This window comes from Neovison vison, chromosome 5, assembly GCF_020171115.1.
Source record: "Neovison vison isolate M4711 chromosome 5, ASM_NN_V1, whole genome shotgun sequence".
Classification (NCBI taxonomy): domain Eukaryota; kingdom Metazoa; phylum Chordata; class Mammalia; order Carnivora; family Mustelidae; genus Neogale; species Neogale vison.
Genome location: NC_058095.1, coordinates 154329305 through 154354221, shown reverse-complemented (window position 1 = coordinate 154354221; position 24917 = coordinate 154329305). Strand labels below are relative to the sequence as shown.

Here is a 24917-nt window from a genome sequence, read left to right as displayed (position 1 = left end):
ATTAAATGAGAAAGTATCAAGGGCAATGCAATAAACTTGACAAAATTAAAGATGTACTCTGGAAGCTCTCTATGATTTCTAAGATCCATTTTAACCTAAAAGTGTGTTTTCAAAAGCTGCACTGAAAACATCCCAGGCAACTATCTAAAATAACTATCAGAGAGAGGCAACACTTACAATTAGGTTGACAATTAACGGAAGCAGCTGTTCAAACCACGGTAACACCTTTTCCTTGTAGCTACTGAATATTGAGTGTAAAATGTCTGACACTTTGGTCAGAATATAAACATCATTATCATCCTATAAACAAAAACACACACAACATCCATATGCATTAAAAAGTTACCTCCACTATGACAGTTATATTTATTTTTAAAAATTTAAGATGTGTAGAAAGCTCAATTTGCCATCATTTTCTTAATGGCACAGCAAGAGTCTGGAGCCTGCGCTTATGCTGATGACAGGGGTGGCGGAAAGAGAAGGTGTGGGCAAGTACTGTGCTTATTCCGCAGAGTTTTCTTGAAATGGACTTAAGTTTCGAAGTTCTGAGACAGAGTGTTTTTTACTTCAGTACTCTTTTTTGTTTTCTGCAAGAATGTTTCTAACCTGGGAGTAGACTGGGGAGACGTGGGTTCCGTCACTCACAAGCTGTGGCTGTCAGCAGGTGAGGCCCCTGCACAGCAAGGGGCTGACTCGTCTACCAGGATGGCTACCGGCCGCACTCTGGGCCCTGAACACACAGCGCAAATAGATTTCACGGCATCAAGTGACTGGATGAGGAGAGAACTGGGCAACAAGCTAAAGACGACGGACTTACGTCAACCACTCTGTGTGTTATCTGTGATAAAATCTGTATTCTGTGGTCCGGGAGAAAAACAACTGATGTCACAGAAAGATCGAGCCTTCAGCCCCAGACCGTCAACAGGGTGTGGCTTAGACAGTCATTCAACACCTGATCTGCGCTCACTCTAATCTTTAAAGTGCTGAAAGCACCAAATAAAAAGTTGTTCAGGGGTACGTAAAAGAAATAGCCGGGGAACATCCAGCATTGCTATGTGCGAGGTACGGCCGCAAGACCTTCCCCCAGCGTCCCAACCACAATCAGCTAACTTCAATTACTTCTTCTCTAAATTAGTAAGTGCAACACATGTCAGAGTTTCTGCTAAAAATTACTGATAATTACCATCAGAATGACAAGTCAGATGAATCAGAAACTTAAGCATTTAAAATCGTCCAGATGCAAACGATCATAGAAATTAGGTTCCGAAGGGAGTGATTTACCTCATCTTGCAGTGACTCTTCCACCTGCTCATCGTAGTCTTCATCTTGTCTTTTAACTGAAACACACCCAAATAAATGTCTTTGTAAATGTTGCCAAAATGGTCAAGGATCACATTCAGAAATAAAAGCGTGGAAAACTTACCTTGCCGCAGTTCTTGATTTTTAAAATGCTCTTCGAGTTTAGCTTTCAATATTCCTCCCAATTCTTCAAAATGTTCATTATTAAGGCATCCATCTCCCATGACTTCAATGCACTACAATGGAATTGGGTCAAGAAAGCAAGCCATGGGATTCAAGGGTTTTAGAGTCACTAGTTAAATTCCACTAAGAATCACACATGGAAAGGGGTGCCTGGGTGGCTCAGTTGTCAGGCATCTGCCTTTGGCTCAGGTCATGATCCCAGGGTGCTTGGACTGAACCCCACACTGGGCCCCCTGCTCGGCAGGAAGCCTGCTTCTTCCTCTCCCACTCCTCCTGCCTGTGTTCCCTTTCTCACGGTCTGTCCAATAAATAAAATCTTAAAAAAAAAAAAAAAAAAGGAAGAAAGAAAGAAAAAGAATGACATGGGAGCATGAGAAAAATTCACTAAGCCAGTACCCTGGAAGACTAATGATTGACTGAGTAGATAATGCATGGGGTGTGTGTGTGTGTGTGTGTGTTACAATGACAGTACTTCAAAGAAAAGAACTTAAACAGTGTTTTTATATGAAGCAGATCCTGAGCAGGTCTTAAATGTCAGGCATTACTGCTAGGTGCTGAGGTCCCGAAGATGGAGCAGAACACCCAGCCTCTACGGAGCTCAATCAGCACTCAGACTCTGCACAGACCCAGCTTGAGAAAAAGGGCAAGCGTGTGCTGGGAGGGCAGGCACTACAGCTTCCGGGGCGGGGGGGAGTGAGGATATATGCAAAGGCCCAGCAGCATGCATTCTTTGGAAAAAGAAGTCAATTCAAACTGCAGGAGGGTAAATGGGGACAAATAAAGATGACGAACAACCTTTCAAAACGAAGTGTGAAGCAGGCCATGGAGTTGACCAAGAAATACAAGAAGGGAAGTGACAAGTAACGAGCAAGTTCATGTTTGAGAAAAGCAGCATGAACTGAGAGGGAGAGAAAGGACAGAGACTTCTGGAACAGACCAAGTAAGACTCTCTCGGCCCAAAGACAGAGGCAGTGGGAACAGCAGAGAATAGGACCAAGTAGGTGTGGGCTGGAAGTGAGCCAAGATTCTGCAGCTGGATTATTAGGTAAATGAGGGTAGAAACTAAGCAAGACTAGACTATAAGAGCGGCTACTCTGAAGAAAAAAAACAAAAAACAAAAAGCGTTAAACTAAAAAAGAGGATTAAACATTTTCAGTAAATAAAACATTTTCAGTAAATAAAATAATGTTATAGCACAAAAAGATTCAATTTTATTTATTTAGCTAGACTAATAAATGAACACACACCTTATATGTGTTTTTAAAAGAAAAATACTTACCTTTGCAAAAGAATGCATTATTTCTGAGAGGACATCTGAATCTGGTTCTGTGCCAATGGCCTTGATTAGAGCATCGCACATAAAATGCCACATCTGTGTGAGATACTCAGGGCCACGAACTCTCGCACATTCCAGGAGAAGAGGCATGGATTCTGCTGCTGCCACTCGAACACGTTTTGTTGTTAAGGAAACATAATCACTATTCTTAGATACACTTACTGTGTATCCTCAAAAGATGTGCTATCCTCAAAAGATGGCTCAATCCCTTTGCTTATGTAAACATTAAAGTGCTCACTGAACACCAGGTAACCTGTTTATCCCAGACTGCTTCCCAGGAGCTTGTGGCAAGCAGAACATGTGTACAAACCAGACATCTCCCTACCCGTATGACTTAACGCCCATCTTTTCCATCATCTACAATAAAGCAGCAATGAGTCTCATATGTGGAAGGATCTGGGATCCTTAGAGCCTATCTCGAGATGTTCCTATCCCAAAACTTCAGGCAATATAGGTTTCTAATAAATGCAACCAAAGCTATGATTCTCCCAGGAAAACAAATGAGGATCTCCTCCTGTCAGAGCCTTTTCAGTTTTCATCAAAGATTAATTGCCCCTCCTTATCTAGTATCATTTGTAAAATAAGGTTCGGAGACTTCCTCTTAAAAAGACTTTTTTGTCCTCTGGCGTCATGTTAAGTGTCTGTTGGGCAAAAGCTGTCATTTGTAAAGGATGGGACTGCATAAAGAGCGACAACAAAGGGAACCTAGAGTCAGGCAAATCTCAGTTTGGGTCTGGACTCAAACACTGTTGGGCTGTCCTTTTTTTAAAAATCCATCTATGAAATTAGTGTGTGTGTGTGCGTAAAGGCCATAAAAATGTTTCTATATGTATGAATTATTATTATCACATTGGAAAGAAAAAGATTTAACATGGAGATTTATCAAATGTTTCTCCCTAATGTACAACCACATAAAATTCTGAGTCTCTAACCTATTAAGAAAGGTCTTAAGTTTCTTAACATCACCCAAAGATATTTGAGAAAAGTAGCAATTATATATATAACCACAAATATTTGCTTATAAAATATCAATCCTTAAAACCTGTCAGAGGTTCATAGAAAAAGCTGTCAACTAGAAGTTAGACCTAACATTTTCTTTTTCATGTTTTTGGTCCAAGCAAAAACCCATGAAACTAAAGCACATGCAAAAACCGAAGTTTATCTATAGTTAGTGCAAACAGTAACAGTGATGAAGGCTGCAGTTAACACAAAGTCTAATACTTGAACAAGCTACAACTGAACTAATACTAGAAAAGTTTTGCGTTCAAAAATTGGAGGATATCATCGTGGAAATAAAATTTCAGTAGAGGGACCATCAGTTTGACAACCTGTTCAGTATATTCCACAAAGCCTTCCTTCAACTCTTTAGCATAGCAAACCTGAAAACAAAATATCGGAAAAGAAATCAAGATCCATGTTAGTTTTTAGGTATTAATGCTTATTAAATAGCAGAATCATAAGGACCAGAGAATGCTGAATCCGGACTAGAGATGTATTCAGAGCTGCACGCAGCGGGTGCCTGGGTGGCTCAGTTCGTTAAGCGTCCCATGCCCCATTTCAGCTCAGGTCAACATCTCAGGGTCCTGAATTCAGGCCCTGTGTCGGGCTCTGTGTTCAGTGTGGAGTCCCACCGAGAGGGCCTCTTCCCCTTCCCCTGCTCACTCACTCTCGCTCTCAAATAAATAAATGAACAATATCTTAAGAAAAAAGAAAAGTGGCATGCAGGACTGTGAAGGGTATTTGGAAAACACAAATATAAATGTAAAAAAGAACTATAAAATGCGCAAGGGCCATGGCGTGACTACAGTGTACACTGTCCTTCAAAGGTTCAAACACCACTCATTTCAATTCTTGTGCATGGGAGAATTTTGCATAAGTTTCAGCACTGTGAGAAACTTCAAACAAAATGTATCAATAAAGGAAAAATAATTTAAAAAGATAAGGGGCACCTGGGAGGCTCAGCTGGTTAAGTCACTGCTTTCGGCTCAGGTCAAGATCTCAGGGTCCTGGGACTGAGCCCCACATCGGGTTCCCTGCTGGGTAGGGAGTCTGCTTCTCCCTCTTCCGCTGCCCCTCCCCCTGTCTGTGTGGGTTTAAGTGCTCTCTCTCTCTCAAAAAAAATTTAAAAATCTTGGGGGAAAAAAAAAAAAAAGATATAGGGGTGACTGGGTGGCTCAGTCGGCCTAGAGTCTGACTCTTGATCTCAGGATCCTGAGATAGAACCCTGTGTCGGACGACGAGCTAAGTGTTGAGTTCATTTAAGATTCTCTCTCCCTCTCCCTTTGCCCCTCCTCCACGCTCATCCTCTCACTCTAAAATGTAATTGTGGCATATCATTTACTTTGTAAATCTGCCAACTAGCTTATGTTATTTTGTATTTTTTAAAATAATTATTTCAGGGCACCTGGGCGGCTCATTCGGTTGAGCTTCCAGCTCCTGGTTTCGGCTCGTCACCCCCACTTCGGGATCTGTGCTCAGTGGGGAGTCTGCTTGAGTAGTTTCTCTCTCAAATAATCATTCTTAAAAAAGAAATAATTTCGGCACTGAAACAGAAAAACCGTGCTGTCTGCTTACTTATTTATTCAGAGACAGAGCACCTGTTACCTGGGACTGTGGGGTGGAGGAGTGGGGTGGGGGAGAGCGGGGGAGAGAATCCTACGCAGGCTCCACGCCCAGGGCAGAGTCTCATGCAGCTCCCTCTCACCCCTCAGACCCTGTCCTGAGCTGAAACCAAGAGCTGGATGCCCAAAAGACTAAGCCACCCAGGTGCCCCAAACAGTGCTGTTTTAAAAATAATTGTTTCTTTACTTTCTTCCACTACATTAAAAGATTTGATAATTTTGTTTAGAGATGTGACATTTGTAATTGCTCTCTGCTTGAGAGATACCACAAAAATCCAAGATGTTCATAAATTATGGACATAAATGTTTATAAAATATAGTAAGTACTCATAAGCTAAGTTTAGGAAATACAAGTTTAATGAATTAGAAAACACAACAACAGTCCTTTATTAGTACACGATAAAATATAAGCAATTAACTTTTATTTAGGCTTATTTAATTGCTTTATTATCCAAAACCATAATTTTAAAATTCTTTTAAAAAATATATTGTTGGGGCACCTGGGTGGCTCAGTGGGTTGAAGCCTCTGCCTTCAACTCGGGTCATGATCCCAATCCCAGGGTCCTGGGATTGAGCCCCGTGTCAGGCTCTCTGCACGGCAAGGAGCTTGCTTCCTCCTCTCTCTCTGCCTGCCTCTCTGCCTACTTGTGATCTGTCAAATAAATAAATAAAATCTTAAAAAAAAATTTAGCGTCTCTGTCTGTAACACAAGCTCATGAAGGGGAAAAAAACAACTCAAAGAGAACTTATACACAAGACCCCATAATACCATAAGAGATAATCACTGCAAACTTTTTGATGTCCCTAGCGTGTTTATGTTTAGTTTTTTTTTTTTAAAAAACAAGTGAAACCATACAATTTTTAGTATCCCGAGCACATTTCTGTTCATTCATTCAAAAAAATGCTTTTTGGCCATCTTATCTACTATACGCTAAGCACAAAACAGACAAAAATCCTTGCCCCCACGTAGCTTTGTATCAGCTGTGTAATGTTCTAGGGTACGTTATTATCATCTTCCTAGTAACAAGCATTCGAGCTGCTTATGTTTTGCTGTTGTTAGAAACAGCACCGATAATGAGGTTTACCTAAATGATTTCTTTTTTTAAAGATTTATTTATTTTAGAAAGAGGGAGAGGATGAGCAAGAGGAGAGGCAGAGGGAGAGAATACTCTGCCCGCTGACCACAGAGACCCCAGGGCCTTGAGATCATGACCTGACCCCAAAGCAGGAGTAGGCGGCTTAGCTGACCAAGCCCCCCAGGCACCGCAACTACAGGATTTCTTTATCCAAAAGTAAATGGGTCACAAGGTTTCTACATTTTAAAGAGTATGTTCCTGCTCTTTAAAATAATTTCTTTAGACCTATGAAAAGAACTCTGAAATGTGTACACAGGTGTGATGGGAGACTGTCAACTGAAGTCTGGGGACAGGGGACGCACTCACCAGCATCTGACAAGCAGTAGACTTCTCTTCCAATCCTGCAGTTTTAATACCAAAACTTTGCTGATCCCCAAGGTTCACAAACTCCCAACCATCATCATCACTCATATTCTCCATGTCTTGTGCTATTAACAGGAAGAAACAAATTTATGTTAAAAATAATCACGGAGAAGAATTTTACAACTCCTATGTTTTTGTGAAGACACCTACTGTCTAAGAGGGCTACTTCAGGCTTAATTGAAGCGGTCTTCATTAAAGGCCCCATAACCACTGGAAGGTACTGCTGAAATTCTTTTCCAAGAATTTTGCACATTCTGGCCCATGCTGAGATCATGTAAGAGATCTGGGGAGAAAAAATTAAACTCATTTTAAAACAATGGGTATAAAGACATCACAAAGAAAGCCATTTCTCTATTTCATAGAAACAATGTTTTATTTTACACTCAGCCCTCTTTAAGAGGTAAGTGCATTTTCTAAGGTCATATACTCAAAACATTCAGAAATAACAAAATCATTGTGAACCTTTACCCTTGGATACAGACAGCATGTGAGGCAAGAAAGACCAGGACCGTGTCTTATTATTTGTTACTTTCAAGAAGCAATATTTAGTTTTTCTCTAATAGCATCTGGACTACATAAATAAAACCCACTTAACTATACCAGGTTAAGGTACCTGGTATGGCAGTGAGTTTTTGAAGGCAGGAACCTATTTTATCTGACTGTATCCCTACTGCCTAGCATTCCATTTGTTAAACATTTATTTACACCCAAGAAACAAAGCATCCCTTTCTCATAGCTGTTTTAATATTCTAAATGGCTGGGCATATTGAAGACCCCTCTTCTGCTACTTTACTTACATAGTCTTAATCACCCGTAAATTACCTACAGAGATTCCACTTTTTAATTCATCATCCTGGTAACCCAGAAGTGATTTTCTTCACTCCCCAATAGATCTACCCCATGTGTGTTCACACAAATACTCCCCATTCCTACTCTAAAACAAAACAAGACAAATTTTAAGTTTATGGGAAACAATTATAGTGTGGCTGAATAGAATCAAAATGTAATTCGGCAATTATTTATGTAGTCCGTTAGGTACTGTGACTATTACTAGGATTACAACACACACTTGTGATTTACAGCACGCTGTCGTAAGAACCCACTATCATGACTTATACCAGGCGTGAAATATGAGCAGGGATCAGGCTGAGCGGGGCTGGGGGTGAGTCCTAAGTGAAACGAATGTTTGTTCACAGGCAGCAAGAAAAAAGCAGAGCATGTGCTAAGTTTGTCAGGCTTCTGTTTTTCTTTTTTGACCGGGGAAGGAAGTTAGGTGGCACTGAGAGGACTGGAAGACAACCAAACGGAGAGGGCTTGTAAGCTGTTGGATAAATGAACCCTGAATTCAGAGCAAGACCTGGAAGTCACAGCATACAGAGGAAAACTGAAGCCACGGTGCAGAGGACGCTGCTCAGGAGACAAGAGGCCTGGGACAAAACCCGAAGAGCACCAAAACTCAACTGAGAGTCAGAAGAGGGGGGCAGCTACAGCAGACTGAGCAAAAGGTGGCAGGAAAGTAAAGGAAAGCCAGTGAAGAATGTCTCTGAAACCAGGGTTATCTCAAGGAGCGCAATGGTACCTTTTTTTTTTCACTCATTATTTTTTGAGTTCATTAACCCTGCACTAGCCACAACTCCTAAATGGATCAAGGCAATGTGAGCAAGCTGCGTTACCTGAGGGTCATCATCTTCCATGTCACTGAAGTCTGTCTGGGTCTTCAGTAAGAGCTGCATCACATCTGATGCATCCTGCATGAACTAGAAGGAAGTAGGAAAATCAACACGGGTGTTACCTGTGGCTCCCAGATCAGAGAGGTGCTTATTGCTACCCAGTTTTGTTTCTTGTGTAACAACACAACTTTCCAAAAGAAAATCTATTCCATTTCCCACATGGGTCACAACCCCTCAGACTAAAGTTACACAGAAAAATTCTCACCTATATATTGCAGACTTAGTGCTCTTTCTAGAATAATGTATTCTCCAGGAAGGTCAGTGTGAACTGTAGTACAGAGGTATCTCCAATGACATCAAGTTTTGGTCAACAGTTTATGTATTTCCAGCAGTAAAAAGATAATCCAAATCCAGAAAGAAAATTTTGGATTGCTCCCTAGAACCATATGATTTTCATCTAACTCTGTGTAGTTCTGGCAATTTCCACTGTGTAAACAGGCAATGTTTCAAAGACAGTTTTGAAAACCAGACGGAGTATGGAACATAAATTGTTGGTCAGGTTCTCAGTATCCCAAAGAAAACAGTTTATAAGGTAAGTTAAAGCTGATGCTGGTTTTGGAAAACCCACCAGAGAGGTTCGAATGTTGATAGTTCTGAGAATTGGAACCTGAGGGGTCAGACTTCCTTTGGATCAGCTCTGAAAACTCTGAGATGCCGGCGGGGGGGAAATACACTGGGGCATGGTCCTTGGTAATTATTTTCTGAAGAGCTAAATGCACATAGGATTTCTCTCTTAGGACACCTGATGCTTTTGGATTAGTAAGAAAGCAAGTGGAATATTTCCAAGTACATGCTGAAACTGGTGAAACTACACATATGGATCTTGAACTCCACATGCCTCCTAGGAGACAGACTGTACATGGGCTAAGAAAAGGAGTAGGTTTCAAGAGCGTAACTGAATTAAGATTAAGGCTTAATATTGACACTGATAAAATGAATTTGTATACCAAGTAGCAGTGATAGGAGAGTAAGACGATGGAAAAAAAAATCAAGCAATCAAAAAATTGTTTATCAGAAGGAAAAGCCCTCTAGAACCCTCAATGCCTCCACAGCTCAATTACATACAGTAAATTCAACCTTTGAAAAGTCACTTACTTTTTCCTTCCCGACAGCCAGACCAATGAGGCTGATGCACTCAATAGTTTTTCCTCTGAGAAGTCTGAGTTCCTTCTGAACTGCGTTCTCGACAATATGCTTTAGTGATGGCATAAATAAATCATAGTAGGGGACAAATTTTTCCTCTGCGGTATCTGCAACTGACGCGATAGATGTCACAACTTGTTCCAACACTAACTTGGTGCCTTTCTGAATCAACTAGAAGGAAAACACAAAAAACAAGTCATGGAAATGAGAAACTGGTGGGAACACCACTGCGAGCTCTCCAACGCTTCTCTGCAGCAAGCTGAGACCACCCTCCAGAGGGAAGACTGTGGGTGCCAGAGCAAACAGCAGGATCCCCACGGAACTACCGAGAGTAGCAGCTAGCAACATTTAACAAAGCGCTCGCTTCTCGTGTCTGCTTCATCTCAGAGCAGCTCAGGCTCGACCACAAATCCGATTCCTCTTCCAATTTTTGTATCCCCAGCTTAATGCCTGTCTTTCTCTGTCCTTTTTCCTCATTTACTCCCACCACTTACTGTGTACTTGGTGCTGTCCTACCAGGTGTGGAGAGAATTCCTTTTCTTCTCATCTGACTGTCCCTAGAAGGTCCCCCTTAACAGCACCGCGGGTGCCAGGGCTCCCTCACAGTTTCACCATCTGCTGAGACTGGTGAGCACGCCCTCCTTCTGCACTGAAGACCTGCCGTGTTCTTGGACCTGGCCGGTGACGAGCAGTGGGTCTTTGCAGCTGGGCTCGTGCTATGACCAGTAATACTATTTTATAATCTCTGTGGATTCATAGGACTACCTGACCCAGTGAGTACTCCAGAGTTTGTCATTCCCCTTAGCAACTTGAGCCACTCTCCGCAGAGGTCTTCAACTCGGGGTACCACTTGCACTGCCCCTTCTTCTGCATCTGCTCCACATTTCAGTTCCCAGCCCTACCTCTGATCTCTTTTGCCCACATAATTTATTCTCTTCCCATCCCATTTTAGCAATTCCTTCTTTCAGTCTTTAAAAATCTGACATGTTGCCCATCTGGGGTATGGGGATGCAACAGAAACTCTCTTTACTCTTCAACCCTCTACCCAAACCTACTTTTAAAGTCACGTTTGGTCCATCTACGCCTGACTAACCAACTCATGAGCTTTCAATGTGGGTCTGCTTCTTTGTCTTCAGATTAACTCATGCTCCTTTACCATGTTCTCAGTCTGTTGTCCTCTGACTCTGAATACCCGTCCTGTCTCGAACCCCTTTTCTTCGCTGTCTGAGACACTGAATTTTGTCTTCCACCTTGTTTTCCTTGAGAACAGGGTTAGGCAAATTGCCACTGGTTCACAATGAGTTAATGAGATTCCAGGGGCATCTGGATGGCTCAGTTGATTGAGCAACGGACTCCTGATTCTGGCTAAGATCGCGATCTCAGAGCACTGGGATCAAGCCCAGCGTTGGGCTCTGTGCTCAGCAGGGAGTCTGCTTGAGATTTTTCTCCCCTGCCCCTCCCCAATCTCAAATAAATAAATCAATCTTAAAAAACAAAAACAGGGGCGCCTGAGTGGCTCAGTGGGTTAAAGCCTCTGCCTTCGGCTCGGGTCATGATCTCGGGGTCCTGGGATTGAGCCCCCCATAGGGCTCTCTGCTCAGCAAGGAGCCTGCTTCCTCCTCTCTCTCTTTGCCTGCCTCTCTGTCTACCTGTGATCTCTGTCTGTCAAATAAAAAAAATCTTAAAATCTTAAAAAAGAAAAAGTCAAAACAAAAAACAAAAACAAACAAACAAACAAACAAACAAAAAACCCCAAAGAACTGAGTTTCTAATGTTAGGCTACTTTTACAGCAACTTGACAGTAACTTTATGACTGTTAAATGTAATACCTAAAAAAAGGCTTTTATTTGTCCTTTTTATTCCTGTCAGTTTTTTTTTTTTTAATTTTTATTTATTTGATAGACAGAGAGAGAAGGCAGAGGCTTAAACCACTGAGCCACCCAGGCGCCCCTATTCCTGTCAGTTTTATAGCAATTTATTTTCATGGTATTTGACAACAAACCAAGCCAAAATCTTTGCCTTTCTCTCCTGCATCCTCTTTCTCACACAGTGCTGTATTAAACATCGTTCAATCGTTTTTAGGTTGCACCGCTTATTTAAGCTGTAACTATAAACCTTCTATTTGGACAGCCGGGCCTTGTTTGAAATCCAACATATTTAAAGCAAAAAGGAAATTTTTTCTCATCTCTCTACTTCTGTCATCCAGGTGAGAAGAATGGTCAACATTTTTCACTACTTCTTCATCTTTTTAAATTCAAACCAGCAGAAACTGTTACTGCTTCCTGAGAAATGACTTTCAGAGTCATCTTCCACCAATTTCCTCCCAAGCTCTCTGAGCAATAATCTTCTGACAGTCTTGAGGTAAATCTCCCTTTTTGTTTATGCCTCACAATGCTACCTTGCTAATTTCCGACAATCACATTACCATGATTTCTTGCCGCAGTTAAGAAAAAAATGGTTCTTCCAAATTTACATTCAAAATAACTGCCTTGTTTTCAAGGCAATTCAAATACTGATTTTACCTAACCTTTAGGCTCTATCTTCTTCCCCAATTCCAATATCGGTCTATTCTCTTGTCAAGACTGAATTATTCGACTTCAAATAGCTGAACTTAACTTTCTATTCTGTATGGCCATGCTGAAAAGTTTCTCTTTCTCCAGGTCTTACCCATCAAATTCATCTATGTTAATCTCTAGATAAGGAGCTGAAAGACCTAGAAACTTACCTCTTGAAGTTTAAGTACCATGATGGAATGCAGATGTTTCACTAGGTTGTCTAAATATGGGATAAGTAGTGACTTGGGACAGTCCTCAGTGAAGTTAATAAGCGCAGCAGCGGCGTGGGCCTGTACTCGCTGGTTGCCTTGGTCTTCCATGGTCTGCAGCAGAGCTGCGATCACCTGTGAAATGCAAGTAGGTAAACACCCATTTTGAAATGCCACATTTCAAAGCATACACAGAAAACGCCAACCCTCTTCTTAAAGTCTTGATTTGAGTGTTTGGGGCATTGTCACTTACCTTCTCATGAAACTTCTTCTGGAAACCAGGTGCAAAATCTGTAGCCATCTGTCCCACAGCATTACAGGCTGCGTACCTTACTCTTGGATGCTGGAATGGGTAACTTTGGGTAAGTAAAGGCAATAGGTTCCCATGAGAAACTACAGTCATAAGTATGCGTCAGATATTTACTGGTACTTACAGGATCCTGGAGAAAAAGCAAAACAAAATTTACTATCTCGTTTAAAATTCCTTCCATTTGCTGGTGGCATCCTTCACCAATGGCAGATAAGGCCATTAATCCTGCATGCCGGTATTTCCAGTCAGCTACAAAAAATAATCACACATGAAAGAAGAGCAATTAACCAGTACAAATACGTCACTCTGGTAGTCAGAAGTTTAACACCAAGTTCTCCTTATTTGGAAAAGACTTATCAAAATAGTTTTATACATTAATTAGAAAAACGAACAGAGAAAAGTGTTTGACTGGGACTATTTCACTGGGGGTGACAGTTCCATCACACGAGCGCTTATATTCCAGAAGTAGTTAAAAGGCAATATGGAAGCAAAGAGCTTCTAAGTATTTTCAGCAACTGCCGAAAATGAGGCTTTACCCCTAAGATGTACCATAAGCAACAAGTACCTGGATTGTGTGTCACATACGCTATTTACTGAATAAAGAGTCACTTTATCTCCGTCCCGGGTCACATTTCCTTTTTTCTTTTTCCTTTAAAGTTTATCATTATTTTTATTTAAGCAATCTCCACACCCAACATGGGGCCTGAACTTATGACCCCAAGATCAAGAGTCCCGTGCTCTACTGAACTGAGCGAGCCAGGTGCCTCAGTCACATTTCTTTAAAAAGAAAAAAAAGCCATGGAGGAAAGATGCTGCTTTTAAAGAATGTTTATTTAACAATATGATACATGAACATAGATGAACTTCATTTGTATTCTATTGTTAATAGCTATGTGATTTTAGACTAATAGAAATTAGCTAGACAACATTTAATTAAACCTTCCTATTATATTGTATTTTATATAATTTCCCTGACTCTCAATTCTAAATACTTGTATTTGTATTATTGTTCCCTTTGAGGTGTTTCATATAGCTTGTGGCAAAAAGCAAGAGATACATAACTACAGAAAGCTAGTATCTTTTGTAAAGCAATGGTTTTAAAAGTGGGGCCCAAGAATCCTGGGATTCTCTGAATCAAAACTATTCTGATAATACTCTCTCACTCTCATTCTAAGGGTCCAGTGGGGTACTCCAAGGATTATAAAACATGTAAGATCCCATGAGACTGAAGAAAGAAGCAGAAATAGGAACTATTTCTAAATATCCTAAGATATTTAGAAAATATTTTAAAAAATGCATAAAACATTCTTCTCACTAACATGTTTTTGTTTTGGAAGAGTCATTCTTCATAAAAAATGTTATTTGTTCGCGTGCAATGGGTTTAATACCATTATCTCTAAGTGGGCATTTTAAATGTTTGTTTTTATTTCTAATGGTATAAACATTGATACACCACATAAACAAAAGCACTCTGGGATCTTCAGTAATTTTTAAGAGCGTAAAGGGGTCCTGAAGACAGAAGGTTTGAAAACTGCTGGCTTAAGGGTTAACTAAAGTTGTAGTAAAGTCTGATATTTTATCAGACTTAGCTGTTCACTTTGGGGAGCCCAAAACTCACATAAAGATGAACTCTGTTGTGACTGTTATGTACCTTTTCTTTAATTCTGGATTTTTAGTTCACAACTTCATACATTTGAAAGATGGCTTGAGTTGGTCAAGAAAAAGCTGGTCAACTTTTCTACTAGAAAAAATTTCTGAGAAATTCTCAATTTTGCTGTTACGTATTAAAACCTATTATTTATAACATTATTAAATATTTATTTTTAGTGAGTTTCAATTACTCAACAGATCAGTAAGCCAAAAATTTTCAATTGAGGAGTAATCACCCTAAGAAAGATGCTAATCTTTGCACAATGAATTTACTAATTTAAAGAAGAGAGGCAATAATTACTGAAGGTATCCGTATTTGGTTCAGAGAAGAGAGAGAGATGCCTACACATCTCCTATAGGCAGAGTCCCTGAAGGTATGTTCAGCAGAATGTGATGCTATGGTATAGGGATTTGGAAATGGCTTTTCTCCTTTAAATTTTCCTTTTTATTATTTAAAGCAAAGCCAGTAGAACAATCTTTAAAAATACATGGGGCTCATGTGAAGTTAATAGGACATACATACTGTTTGCTGTTGCTGAAGCCCTCTTTGCACACATGAAATACATCTCTGCATTATTTTTTCTCGTTTACAGATGAGGAAATTAAGGGGCAGAAGATTTGCTTAAAGCCATACAGTTAACAGTAACAAATCTTATTAAGAGTTCACTGCCATATATATAAAGCCTCTGGCATCCAGCTAGTAAGCTGTAGCAGAAATTTAAAAGCCAAATTCTTGAACTACAAGTCCCAGTCACATCCACATTGATTTGAAGAATAGTGTGAACCAACGGTGAGACAGTGGCAGCTGGGGTGACCCTGTGCATCTGGGCTACTTTCTTCATTTTAAAAATGAAAAAGCTAGATACTTCCTAACAGCTCTTATAACTTAAGCAATCTTTGATGCTGTCTCCATCCCTCTGAAGGGGCAAAGAAACTGTCAATAAATTTAGGAGGGAAAAAAAGGGGAAGATAATTATCCAAGATCCAGATACACAATCACATCATTAAAAAAGGGAATAACGGTTTTGGGCCATACCTTTTCAGGAGAAGAGTCTTATATAGGCTAAGAAAGAATTAGGTAAACTGCATAAAGCCTCCAGTTCTCAATGATTCACTCTGATTTGAAGGTAGTCTTTTGTTACAACTCCGTTTTACTACTTTAAGATGCTGAATCAATGGTCGGACCCTCAAGTGTTTATCTTGTATGTAATGTGCCCTATAGATATAAATATGCATACGAGTAAGCCAGGATTTCTGTGGAAGAGTGTATGCATTAGCATTATTTGTAATCAACAAAAACTATTAAAATTTAGTGGAGTATTGTAGAAGGCTATGTGGTTGTTTAAAAAAATGAGGGGGAGCTGTTTATGTGGTGATACAATATACCCTGGGGTAAAAGCTTAAACTGAGTATGGTGTCCATAAGGTATGTTCAAACTTTTTAAAAACTGCATGTATGCACAAAGGAGGTCAGACAAAGTGTCAGAGACCAATTAACAGTGGCCATCTCTAAATCTAAGCCGCATTTCTGTATTTGAATTTTTTAAAAAAGTTAAACACCTTAAACTCCATAATTAAAAAGACAAAAAAAGGGGGGGGCACCTGGCTGGCTTGATGGAGCACACTGGATGCAGAGACTACCTAAAAATAACATCTTAAAAAAAAAAAAAAAAAAAGACAAAAGTAGAACACCTATACAAGAATTTTTGATACTGCTATAAATTACAGGTACAGAGGCTGACAAATGACCAAATATTTGCTATGAAAACAAGAGCAGAAATACGGAAGTGGCTTCACTTCCAATAATACGTTTTTAAAAACAAAAGGGAGTGGATAAAGGAAGATAATATGAATTAAATATGCTAATATTTCATAAACAATAAATAATGATATCTTATTTAAAAGTTAGAACCTAGATTATTTCTGCCTAGGGAGGAAATCTATAGTTTTTCCTTGGATTTACAATTTCCTCCTATGCACTGAAACCAATTCTAGGGAGGGAACTAATGAACATTTGCAGTAGTGAGAAAAAGCATTCTTCCGCATAAGACTGAGTGGTTCCAAAGAGGACGAATAGGATTTAATCAGGACCATACAAAAGTTGGGCTAAGCGCAGGATAAAAAAGGCAAAGAAAGTAAGTCTCAGTGCTTGTCCGAGTTTAGGATTTAGAAAGTCACACTGCACCCCTCGAGCATTTGAGGGAGACCCGGCTTACGATTCTGGAGCATCTGCATGATGTGTTCCTTGATCATCGGCAGCACCAGCTTCCCACCGAGTCCGCACGCCATTCGGTCCAGGGCGCTTTCCCCAGCAACTGCATTGCTGCACACAGACCAGAGGAGGGATTCATTTCGCTCAACAGACACAAGAATTGTGCACCATATACACGGACATCTAAACACATTATCACATTCAACTAAGGCTGAGAAAGACCAACTCAAGCCGTCTTCCAAATGTATGAAGTTGCGAGCTAAAAATCCAGAATTAAAGAAAAGGGGGAGGGCACATAACATCTTCGTGACTCATTCACCCTGGCGTAACAAGTCCTGTGTCTCAATCTTAACTTTTAAGACTGTTCTCTCTCTCCCTCTTCGGCACACACCCCTCACTAAAGCTTTGATGCTTTCGAGACTCAGAGGTATGAGTGGAGTGTTTAGAAGAGCCTTGTTATCACCTCTCCTGGACATATGCCCTTCAAACTCCTCAACGGACAGAACCCAGGAAACTGAAAGCCGTGCTGAGACTCTGGAGACTGTCTTCCTTGCTGTGAGCTCATTTTGCTTTCAAAGGGGTGCAAACTGCACTGCCACAAATCATGCACAGGGGAAACTCAATTCCAGTGTTTCCACTGACTGAAGAAACTGAAGAAACCTGGCCGTCAGAGCTTTCTGCACTGTTCTGAGGGAGTGAGTCTCTCATGCCCATCGTCGCAAACTGTCAGGAGGAGCAGACAATACAGAGGGAGCTGTAAATATCTTGAGGATTACTCAAATTCATCTTGGAAATAAGACCTGTTTACTCACAGATAAGAAAATCTTATTCATCTAGACCAGAAAAAATTGCTTTTGAAAGGCCAGGGAGCAGCACATTATAGTAACTGAACCAGAGAAAGGAAACCCAGTCTGAGCCTGGTCTTCCCTGCAGCCCCATGAAGTAATTTCCAGTGAAGGATTACTTTCATATATTTCAAAACGGCATTTAAACCAGAGTAGGCACTTCTAATCATAGGACTAGCTGCAAAACACACTGTATATTCTGTAAGGCAAATGTCTAATTTTACCTAATACCTGTTATAGTAGTTTATACCAACTACCAGCCTTTCAGGGGAATACTTTTGATTCTTTTTTTTTTTTTTAAAGATTATTCATTTATTTATTTGAGAGAGAGAGATCACAAGTAGGCAGAGAGGCAGGCAGAGTGAGAGGGGAAAGCAGGCTCTGAGCAATGGCGGGGCTAGATCCCAGGACCCTGAGATCATGACCTGAGCCAAAGGCAGAGGCTTTAACCCACTGAGCCACCCAGGCGCCCCTCGGTTCTCTTTAAGAGAGGGAGGTAGTATGACGCACTGGAAAGAGTAAGAGAAATGGTATGAAACCCCAGTCTACAGACTGGCTAAACAAAACCTGGAGAGAGCACTCAACCTCGCCCCTCCATTTCTGAATCTACCCGAGAATGTACCTTGAGGGCCACTGAAAGAATCCATGAAGGTAATGCTGCATTCGCATTTAAGAGGAGACCATCAATACCACTGGGCAGTGACTTAGATTCTGGCGGTCTCTGCCACAGGAATCTCTATCCATGACGGCCTCTTAAATCTGAGTAAGTTAAAAAGTAGCTCCAGTGTCACTGTACCCTGGAGTACAAATCTTGCCACCACGGTCTCCTCTCTAGCCTAAGGTTAACTTGTGCGAAATTGGGAAATCAGGGCATTTTGCCAGGAACTGTGTGGAAACAACTATTTTAAGTGAGGTCTACGCATATAAAAGCATTTTTCACAATAAAGCTTCTTTACACATACTTTAAGATACTCTTACACTAAAAAAACATTGAAAATTTAGAGTAAGATGGGGTGGAAAAGATTATCTACTTTATTAAAAATATTTACAGAATCTGACACAAAGCTGAAGTGTCAGGTGCCCGCGTGGCTCAATCAGTTAAGCGTCATGATCCTTCGGCTCAGGTGGAGACTCTGGAATCCCAGAAGAGAGTCCTACATTGGGCTCCCCGTTCAGTGGGGAGTCTGCTTCTTCCTCTGACCCTCCCCCATCTCATGCTTTCTCTCAAATAAAATCTCAATTAAAAACAAAAACAAAAACAAACAAACCCAAGTGTCCCAGTTTCCAAACTTAAGTTTAACTTTAGATTACAGAATGCAGCAGAAAGAGATGGGCCCTAGAACCCCAAACTCTTGCTACAACCTGTACTCACTCCATTCCGCCAAGGGTGCCTCCAACGAAGTGTCCGGCACGCGCAATTTACCTGTCAAAGTCATCATCTTCCAGCTCATCTGCATTTGCCCAATCCTCATCCTCTTCGAGGTCAACCATCATCGCTAACATCTGAGGAACTAAAGCAAATCATCATTTCATACCCAAATACTGTGGCTTTTTTATTTTATTAGTATCACTGCTTATGAACAAGAATTTTAAATAAAAACCAAAGGGTTTACTTTGTCTCTAAGACAGAAAAATTATTTGCCTATGCCCTCAACATCTGGTTTGTTAATTTTCAACCTTTTTGGCACATTTGCTTTAGATCTTGTTCTGTTTAAGAAGTAACATTAAAAATAAAAGTCAAACTTCCCAGATACTATTATATTCTTTCCTTTATCACCAGAGGGTAGCACTGCCTAAAATCTATGCCTCTCATTCCCAAGTGTTTTTACACTTGAACTACAGATTTCTCTGTATACAAAATATAGGACTAGCTCAAGCTTTTAATTTTTACACAATAAATAATACCATATTACATGTATCCTTGGGCAATCTGCTTTCTTCTCAACACACATGGATTTCAGCTTAATTCCTTCACGGTGTTCTATTACATAAACACACTATTCTACTGATCGGCATGCATTTTAGTTGTTTCTAATTTTCTCCCTACTACAAAATTTGCTTTGATGAGATTACTGTTCACACATCCTTGACAAGTTTGAGTTCAGGGCATGAAACTGTTACAGGTATCTTCGATATTAATAAGAAAGACTAACTGTTCAGTATAGTGGTTGCATAAACGTGCACTGCTCCAGCAGTCTGAAAGAACACCTGTCTTATTTCATTACCATGTGTGAGATGCTCTGGCGCTGTAAGAGTCCTCTGCTCCACACCTTTCATCAACAGATGGTAACTGTTGAACTTTTTGGCAACCTGGGACTCCACAACTGCACTGGTGTTTACTGACGCTGAGCAGCCCTCATTAGCTCGTTCCAATTCCTCCCTTACAAATTTCTGGTTCCTACCTGTTGCGTTGCCTGTTTGCTACAGACCTGAACTTGCTGAAGTTTGTGCAACTTATCCTGCTTTCACTTACGGTATATTTGGTCAAAAAACTGTTTTAGTATTCACAAATTTAGCAATGTTTGCATCTATGGCTTGTGAGTCACTCTTAAAAAACAAAACAACTTTCTCTACTCTCAAGCTTTACTTTTAAGGAGTATTTATCATTTAGATATTTAATCAACCCCAAATTAGTTTTTATAGGGTATCTGAGGTTGGGATAGATTTTTGCCACAGAATGGCCTTTAGTCAACTGTCTATCTTTTAAAGTCCGCTGTATTTCCAGGTGAATGGATCCACTCATAGATCCACCTGCTTCCTACGATCCATTTGTCTCCCTTTATCACCGACAATTTCTAAATATTCACAGGTGAGAAGGCTCGATCTCTACTTTGCTCCTGTAAATTGTCTTGGCTACTTCAGGACCTCTATTATTTTACATGAATTTTAGGATCAACCTTATGAGCAATTTCACTGGATTTTGACTGAAACTGTAACAGGTTATACATTAGTTTGAGGAGAACTGATATTTAGTTCTCCTATCGGTCTTTCAACATGTTACCCAATTTCTCCCATAAAAGTCTTCCATATCTTTTGATTTATTTCCAGGTATCACAAGTCATGCCTACAACACTGGGATTTCAGAATATCTGCAGCACAGCCACTGTGCTGGGTCCATGCATATAAATACGTACAAAAAGACATTTCTCCACATTCATCTGATAGTAAAAAAACATTCATTATATTCTCAGCAAATCTGTGAGTTTACACAACTCTCAGCAAGTTCATCCAACAATTTTTCTACTTTTAACACAAATTTAAAGACCTTTGACTTACTGGTCTGTGCAACAATGTTGGTATGTTTTCTTAACATAGCAGCTGCAGTCTCAGATAGGGTCACGATTACCTCAAGGGCAAGCTGGCGTTGCATATTATTGAGGCTGGTGTCTCCACACAACTACAGAGAAGATGTATTTGCATGTGTTTAATAGTTTAGATTATTCACTAAGAAGAATAAACAGATCATTTATCGAAATACCAAATTTACCTTTAGACTTAGCTGTAAAGTAGCTTCTAAATGAGGACGCAAATACTTTGGAACGGTATCTGCAATCTCAACAAGAGATTTGAGGACTGAATCGTCATTCTGGTAGCACGAGTCATTCACCGCCTGGAAAAAATGAAAAGAAAAAAGGTCTATGTCCAAGAATCACTTTACAGACGTGATGCCTCACTGTCAAAAACATTGGTTAAGATGCAGACAACAGAATAGTATTACTGAAGAGCATTTTCACTAAATAACAACTTAGGAATCTACAGAAGCAAATTCACAGCCACATGTATACCTTCCTTTTGACTAAAATTAACTAGAAACATACAAATATTTAAATCCAAGTCAGAATTATAGTAACTAGCACAATAAGCTTAAGGCTGTCAAGGAATTCTTTTCATGACCAGAAAGAATCCCTTTCCTCTGTCCCTCTAATATCCAAATCCTTGTCTTTTTCAGACATGCAGTAAATACTAGACCTTATGTATGGTACATTTAAAGTGGCCAGGGACACCTGAATGGCTCAGTTGGTTAAGCGTCTCCCTTCGGTTCAGGTCATGATTCCAGAGTCCTGGGAACGAGTCCCACATGACGGTCCTTCCTCAGCAGGGAGCTTGCTTGTCCCTCTCCCTCTGCCTGCTGTTCCCCCTGCCTGTGTTCTATCTCTCACAACTTAATAAAATTGGGAAAAAAAAAAAAAAAGCGTCCAATATTACTCAGTTTATTTCTCTTTGACATCAAGTTAGCTCACTGTGGTATTTAAGAGTACATTTATATGTACCATTGCCTATTTCAGAGTGACAACTCCTAGAAGTTTTGGCTAACATTTTAACTTACTCTAAATTCAGGAGAAGAAAAATATGAGATTAGACTTAAGCAGTGAGTAACTCCCAAATTTTTTAGGTAGTAAACCATTAAAACGACAGAATGGAAAAGTTCATGTTTGTCATTGACCCAAACGATCTTCAGTTTGACAGCACAGGGAGAAAAGTTTCTACTGGACCCAGCAAAATTACTCTGGAATACGCAGAATACATACAGGTCTTTTCAGTTTTAACTCCTCCAAATCCTCTCTAACACAGTGGTTCTCAAGGGAGACACGATTTCTCCCACTTTTCTTGGTTGTCACAAAGACTGAGGAAGGGCAAAGTCTGGGTTTCTAGATAGCCCACATCTGTGACACAAATGCTCCCGAGGAACTCACAAGACAATAAAAGATACTTCTAAAAATGAAAAACTCATTTATAATGATCTGAACCTAAAACCTAACTCACAAATTATTTTTTGTCTGCTTTTAATGTACAATGATTTCCCCCACCTGGAAGTGCAAATTCTATATAAATTAAGAATGGATACATACTTCGTTTTGTCCAGATTTTTACCATTCCTGGAAATCAAATCATCAATACTAACTGCATTCATGGTGTTTGCCTTGTCAATGATATCTGTCAGTTCACATGTTTAGCCACCATGTTTGTATATGTCAATTAAAAATCACTGAGTCTATGTCTTTTGTTGTAGCCATGCCCTACCATTTATAGATTGAAAAGCATGCCATTTCACAGTTTATTCCTTTCTTTTTATTTCTTCTTTGTGTTAACTTAGGGCAATATATTTGTATTTTTAAAACTTGTAGGTGTACATATAAGCATATCACCTATGCATTTCCAAATCAAATATGCAGTTATTACAAAATATGAGTCTAACAAGTTGCTCTAACTTATACAATCTTCTTTTACTTTCTGATTAAGGCAGAAAAGTATCCCTAAATTAATTAATACCTTTGGGATCCAATACTGACAATTAACCATAATCTGTTCACTTTATATACAAACCATTTCAAGTCCTGGGCTTAAGAGTAAGGAGTACTGTCCAGTTTGGGTTTGGACCACGTTTCCGTCACTTACCAACACTGTGATTTTTGGGCAAGTTTCTTACCCTCTCCTCTTTAGCTTCTCCTTATGTCAAATGGGCATTAAGTTTCATGGGTTATTTGGCTGATCCTATGGTAATAACTTATGTGGTTATATATTCAATAGCCATAAATTGCTTTTATCATTTACGTTCTAGAAAAATTTGAAATCCTAAATATTTTAAAAGACCAAGAGTCTATGAAAGGCAAGAGATCAGAGTTCAGTGGGGACAGAGGCTTGCATGTTTTGTTCACTGCTGAATCCCTAGCGTCCAGTGCCAGCACACAGTAGGCAACCAACATACTGAATAAATGAATACAACAGAGAACTCTGATGGGACCTTCAACTACAGAAAACCAGTAGGATACAACTATCACTCGTTTTATACTGTTTTCCTACCTGTAGGAATCCAGGTAACAAGTCAGCAAAATGTTTGAACAGGGCAACGTTATGCTCATTTGCGAGGATAAACGCAGCTGTCGCTCTCGCGGATAATGTCCTGATCTAAAATGAAGACAGTAAAACAGGTCCAAACGTGCGAAATTTTTGATGGATGCAGGTTCAAGATTTCTTACTCAAGATGAAATTTTTCTTCATCAGTAAAACTAGTATTTATATTTTGAAGTATTAAAACTAAAGATAATCACCAAATATATACATTTCCTCCCCAAGTTAAATGTTCTATTAAATTTGGTGTTAGTATTAATGGAATTGAAATTATTTACCGATGGATGTTCCTGATCTTGCATACACTGAACTAACATCCGTTTGATAACATCTAAATAGTGTTGCTGTTGGTTCCCAAAAATTCCAGGAAAATTCCTAAAAAAGATCCAAATGACATTATATTTTAGTGAAGCATCAGCTAGAGCATCTAATGCTCTAATCTAACCTAAAACATCAGCCTGACCCAAGGGTGCATTAACCTAGAAGGCTGAACATCATCTGCCCATCCTCCAAGCAATCCTCTTTTGGGGTTGGGCGAAAGGCAACAAACAGAGTGGAGAGGATTAGACTGACAGCAGGGGCAAGCCGGGCGCTCACATGCCATCGGGAGCCAATCCCAGCCCCGTGCTTTATCCTTATCACTCTGCTTCCATAGGAAGGTGACCTGGAGTACAGGACGGGACAAAAGCAAGTGCAAGGTTTCAGATGGTAGCTGCAGTAACCGTGCTGCCTGACAATCTGCTCCTAGACTCGGTCGGTAATCCAGGTAGTCCAAGTTCTGTTCTACTGCAACTGTGGTTAGCAATTACAAGGAATACTTTCAATTAATTCTGTACCCTAGATTACCAATATAGGTGAGATACATCTGAAAACTGAGGTAGAAAATGGTTGAGTATCTACCCTTATCCTTTTCTGATGTTCAAGACCGATGTCATTTTAAAAAATGTACGTATCTTGGAAAGTTATAAATCCAATTAATTTTTACCATAGAACTGTATAACATGGACATATTTTTTCTTAGTGCAGATAATCATAATTCTCAACTTTGACCATTTGCTTATAAGTATACAGAAGTTTATTAAAACACTGTGTAAAGTTTGGCTATAGAAGATCCAGAAAACAATGGGGATTCACCAGCCTTTTCTTTTTCCTTCAAGATTTCATCATTCAAATGGCTTTTTAAAAGATATATTTATCCTAGTATACTGTGTCAATCTCCAAATAAAGAAGAAAATATCTTTCATGGAATCATAAAAGACAAAGGATTTTTTAAAAAACTGCAGAGAACCCTTGTGTACAAAAAAGGATTATAAAATGAAATTAAAAGCTTTTTTTTTTAATCAATTTTACTTCCAACACAAATACGAAGTTCACCTAAAGGCATTATTTAAGTCTAAAAAGTCAGACTAGAATAATCAATTAAAATGTGTTTTGCACATTCATGACATTCAATTTTTCAGGACATTAAGATAAATG

At 39.7% G+C, this 24917-nt stretch overlaps 1 protein-coding gene across 1 annotated transcript in view; it reads right to left on the bottom strand.

Moving 5' to 3' along the window:
* The window catches only part of IPO5 (importin 5), a 41959-nt gene that overhangs the window by 5021 nt on the left and 12021 nt on the right, over nucleotides 1–24917 (bottom strand). Inside the window, exons 5-22 of the mRNA XM_044249988.1 lie at nucleotides 23720–23816; nucleotides 23394–23498; nucleotides 21079–21201; nucleotides 20868–20988; nucleotides 19015–19102; nucleotides 16751–16857; nucleotides 13010–13134; nucleotides 12829–12918; nucleotides 12537–12710; nucleotides 9764–9982; nucleotides 8612–8695; nucleotides 7089–7221; nucleotides 6882–7003; nucleotides 4101–4197; nucleotides 2762–2934; nucleotides 1424–1535; nucleotides 1282–1337; nucleotides 178–300 (exon numbers count right to left, since the gene is read on the bottom strand). Of these exons, the coding sequence (XP_044105923.1) occupies nucleotides 178–300; nucleotides 1282–1337; nucleotides 1424–1535; nucleotides 2762–2934; nucleotides 4101–4197; nucleotides 6882–7003; nucleotides 7089–7221; nucleotides 8612–8695; nucleotides 9764–9982; nucleotides 12537–12710; nucleotides 12829–12918; nucleotides 13010–13134; nucleotides 16751–16857; nucleotides 19015–19102; nucleotides 20868–20988; nucleotides 21079–21201; nucleotides 23394–23498; nucleotides 23720–23816 (2149 nt within the window). The remainder of the gene's footprint in view (nucleotides 1–177; nucleotides 301–1281; nucleotides 1338–1423; nucleotides 1536–2761; nucleotides 2935–4100; nucleotides 4198–6881; nucleotides 7004–7088; nucleotides 7222–8611; nucleotides 8696–9763; nucleotides 9983–12536; nucleotides 12711–12828; nucleotides 12919–13009; nucleotides 13135–16750; nucleotides 16858–19014; nucleotides 19103–20867; nucleotides 20989–21078; nucleotides 21202–23393; nucleotides 23499–23719; nucleotides 23817–24917) is intronic.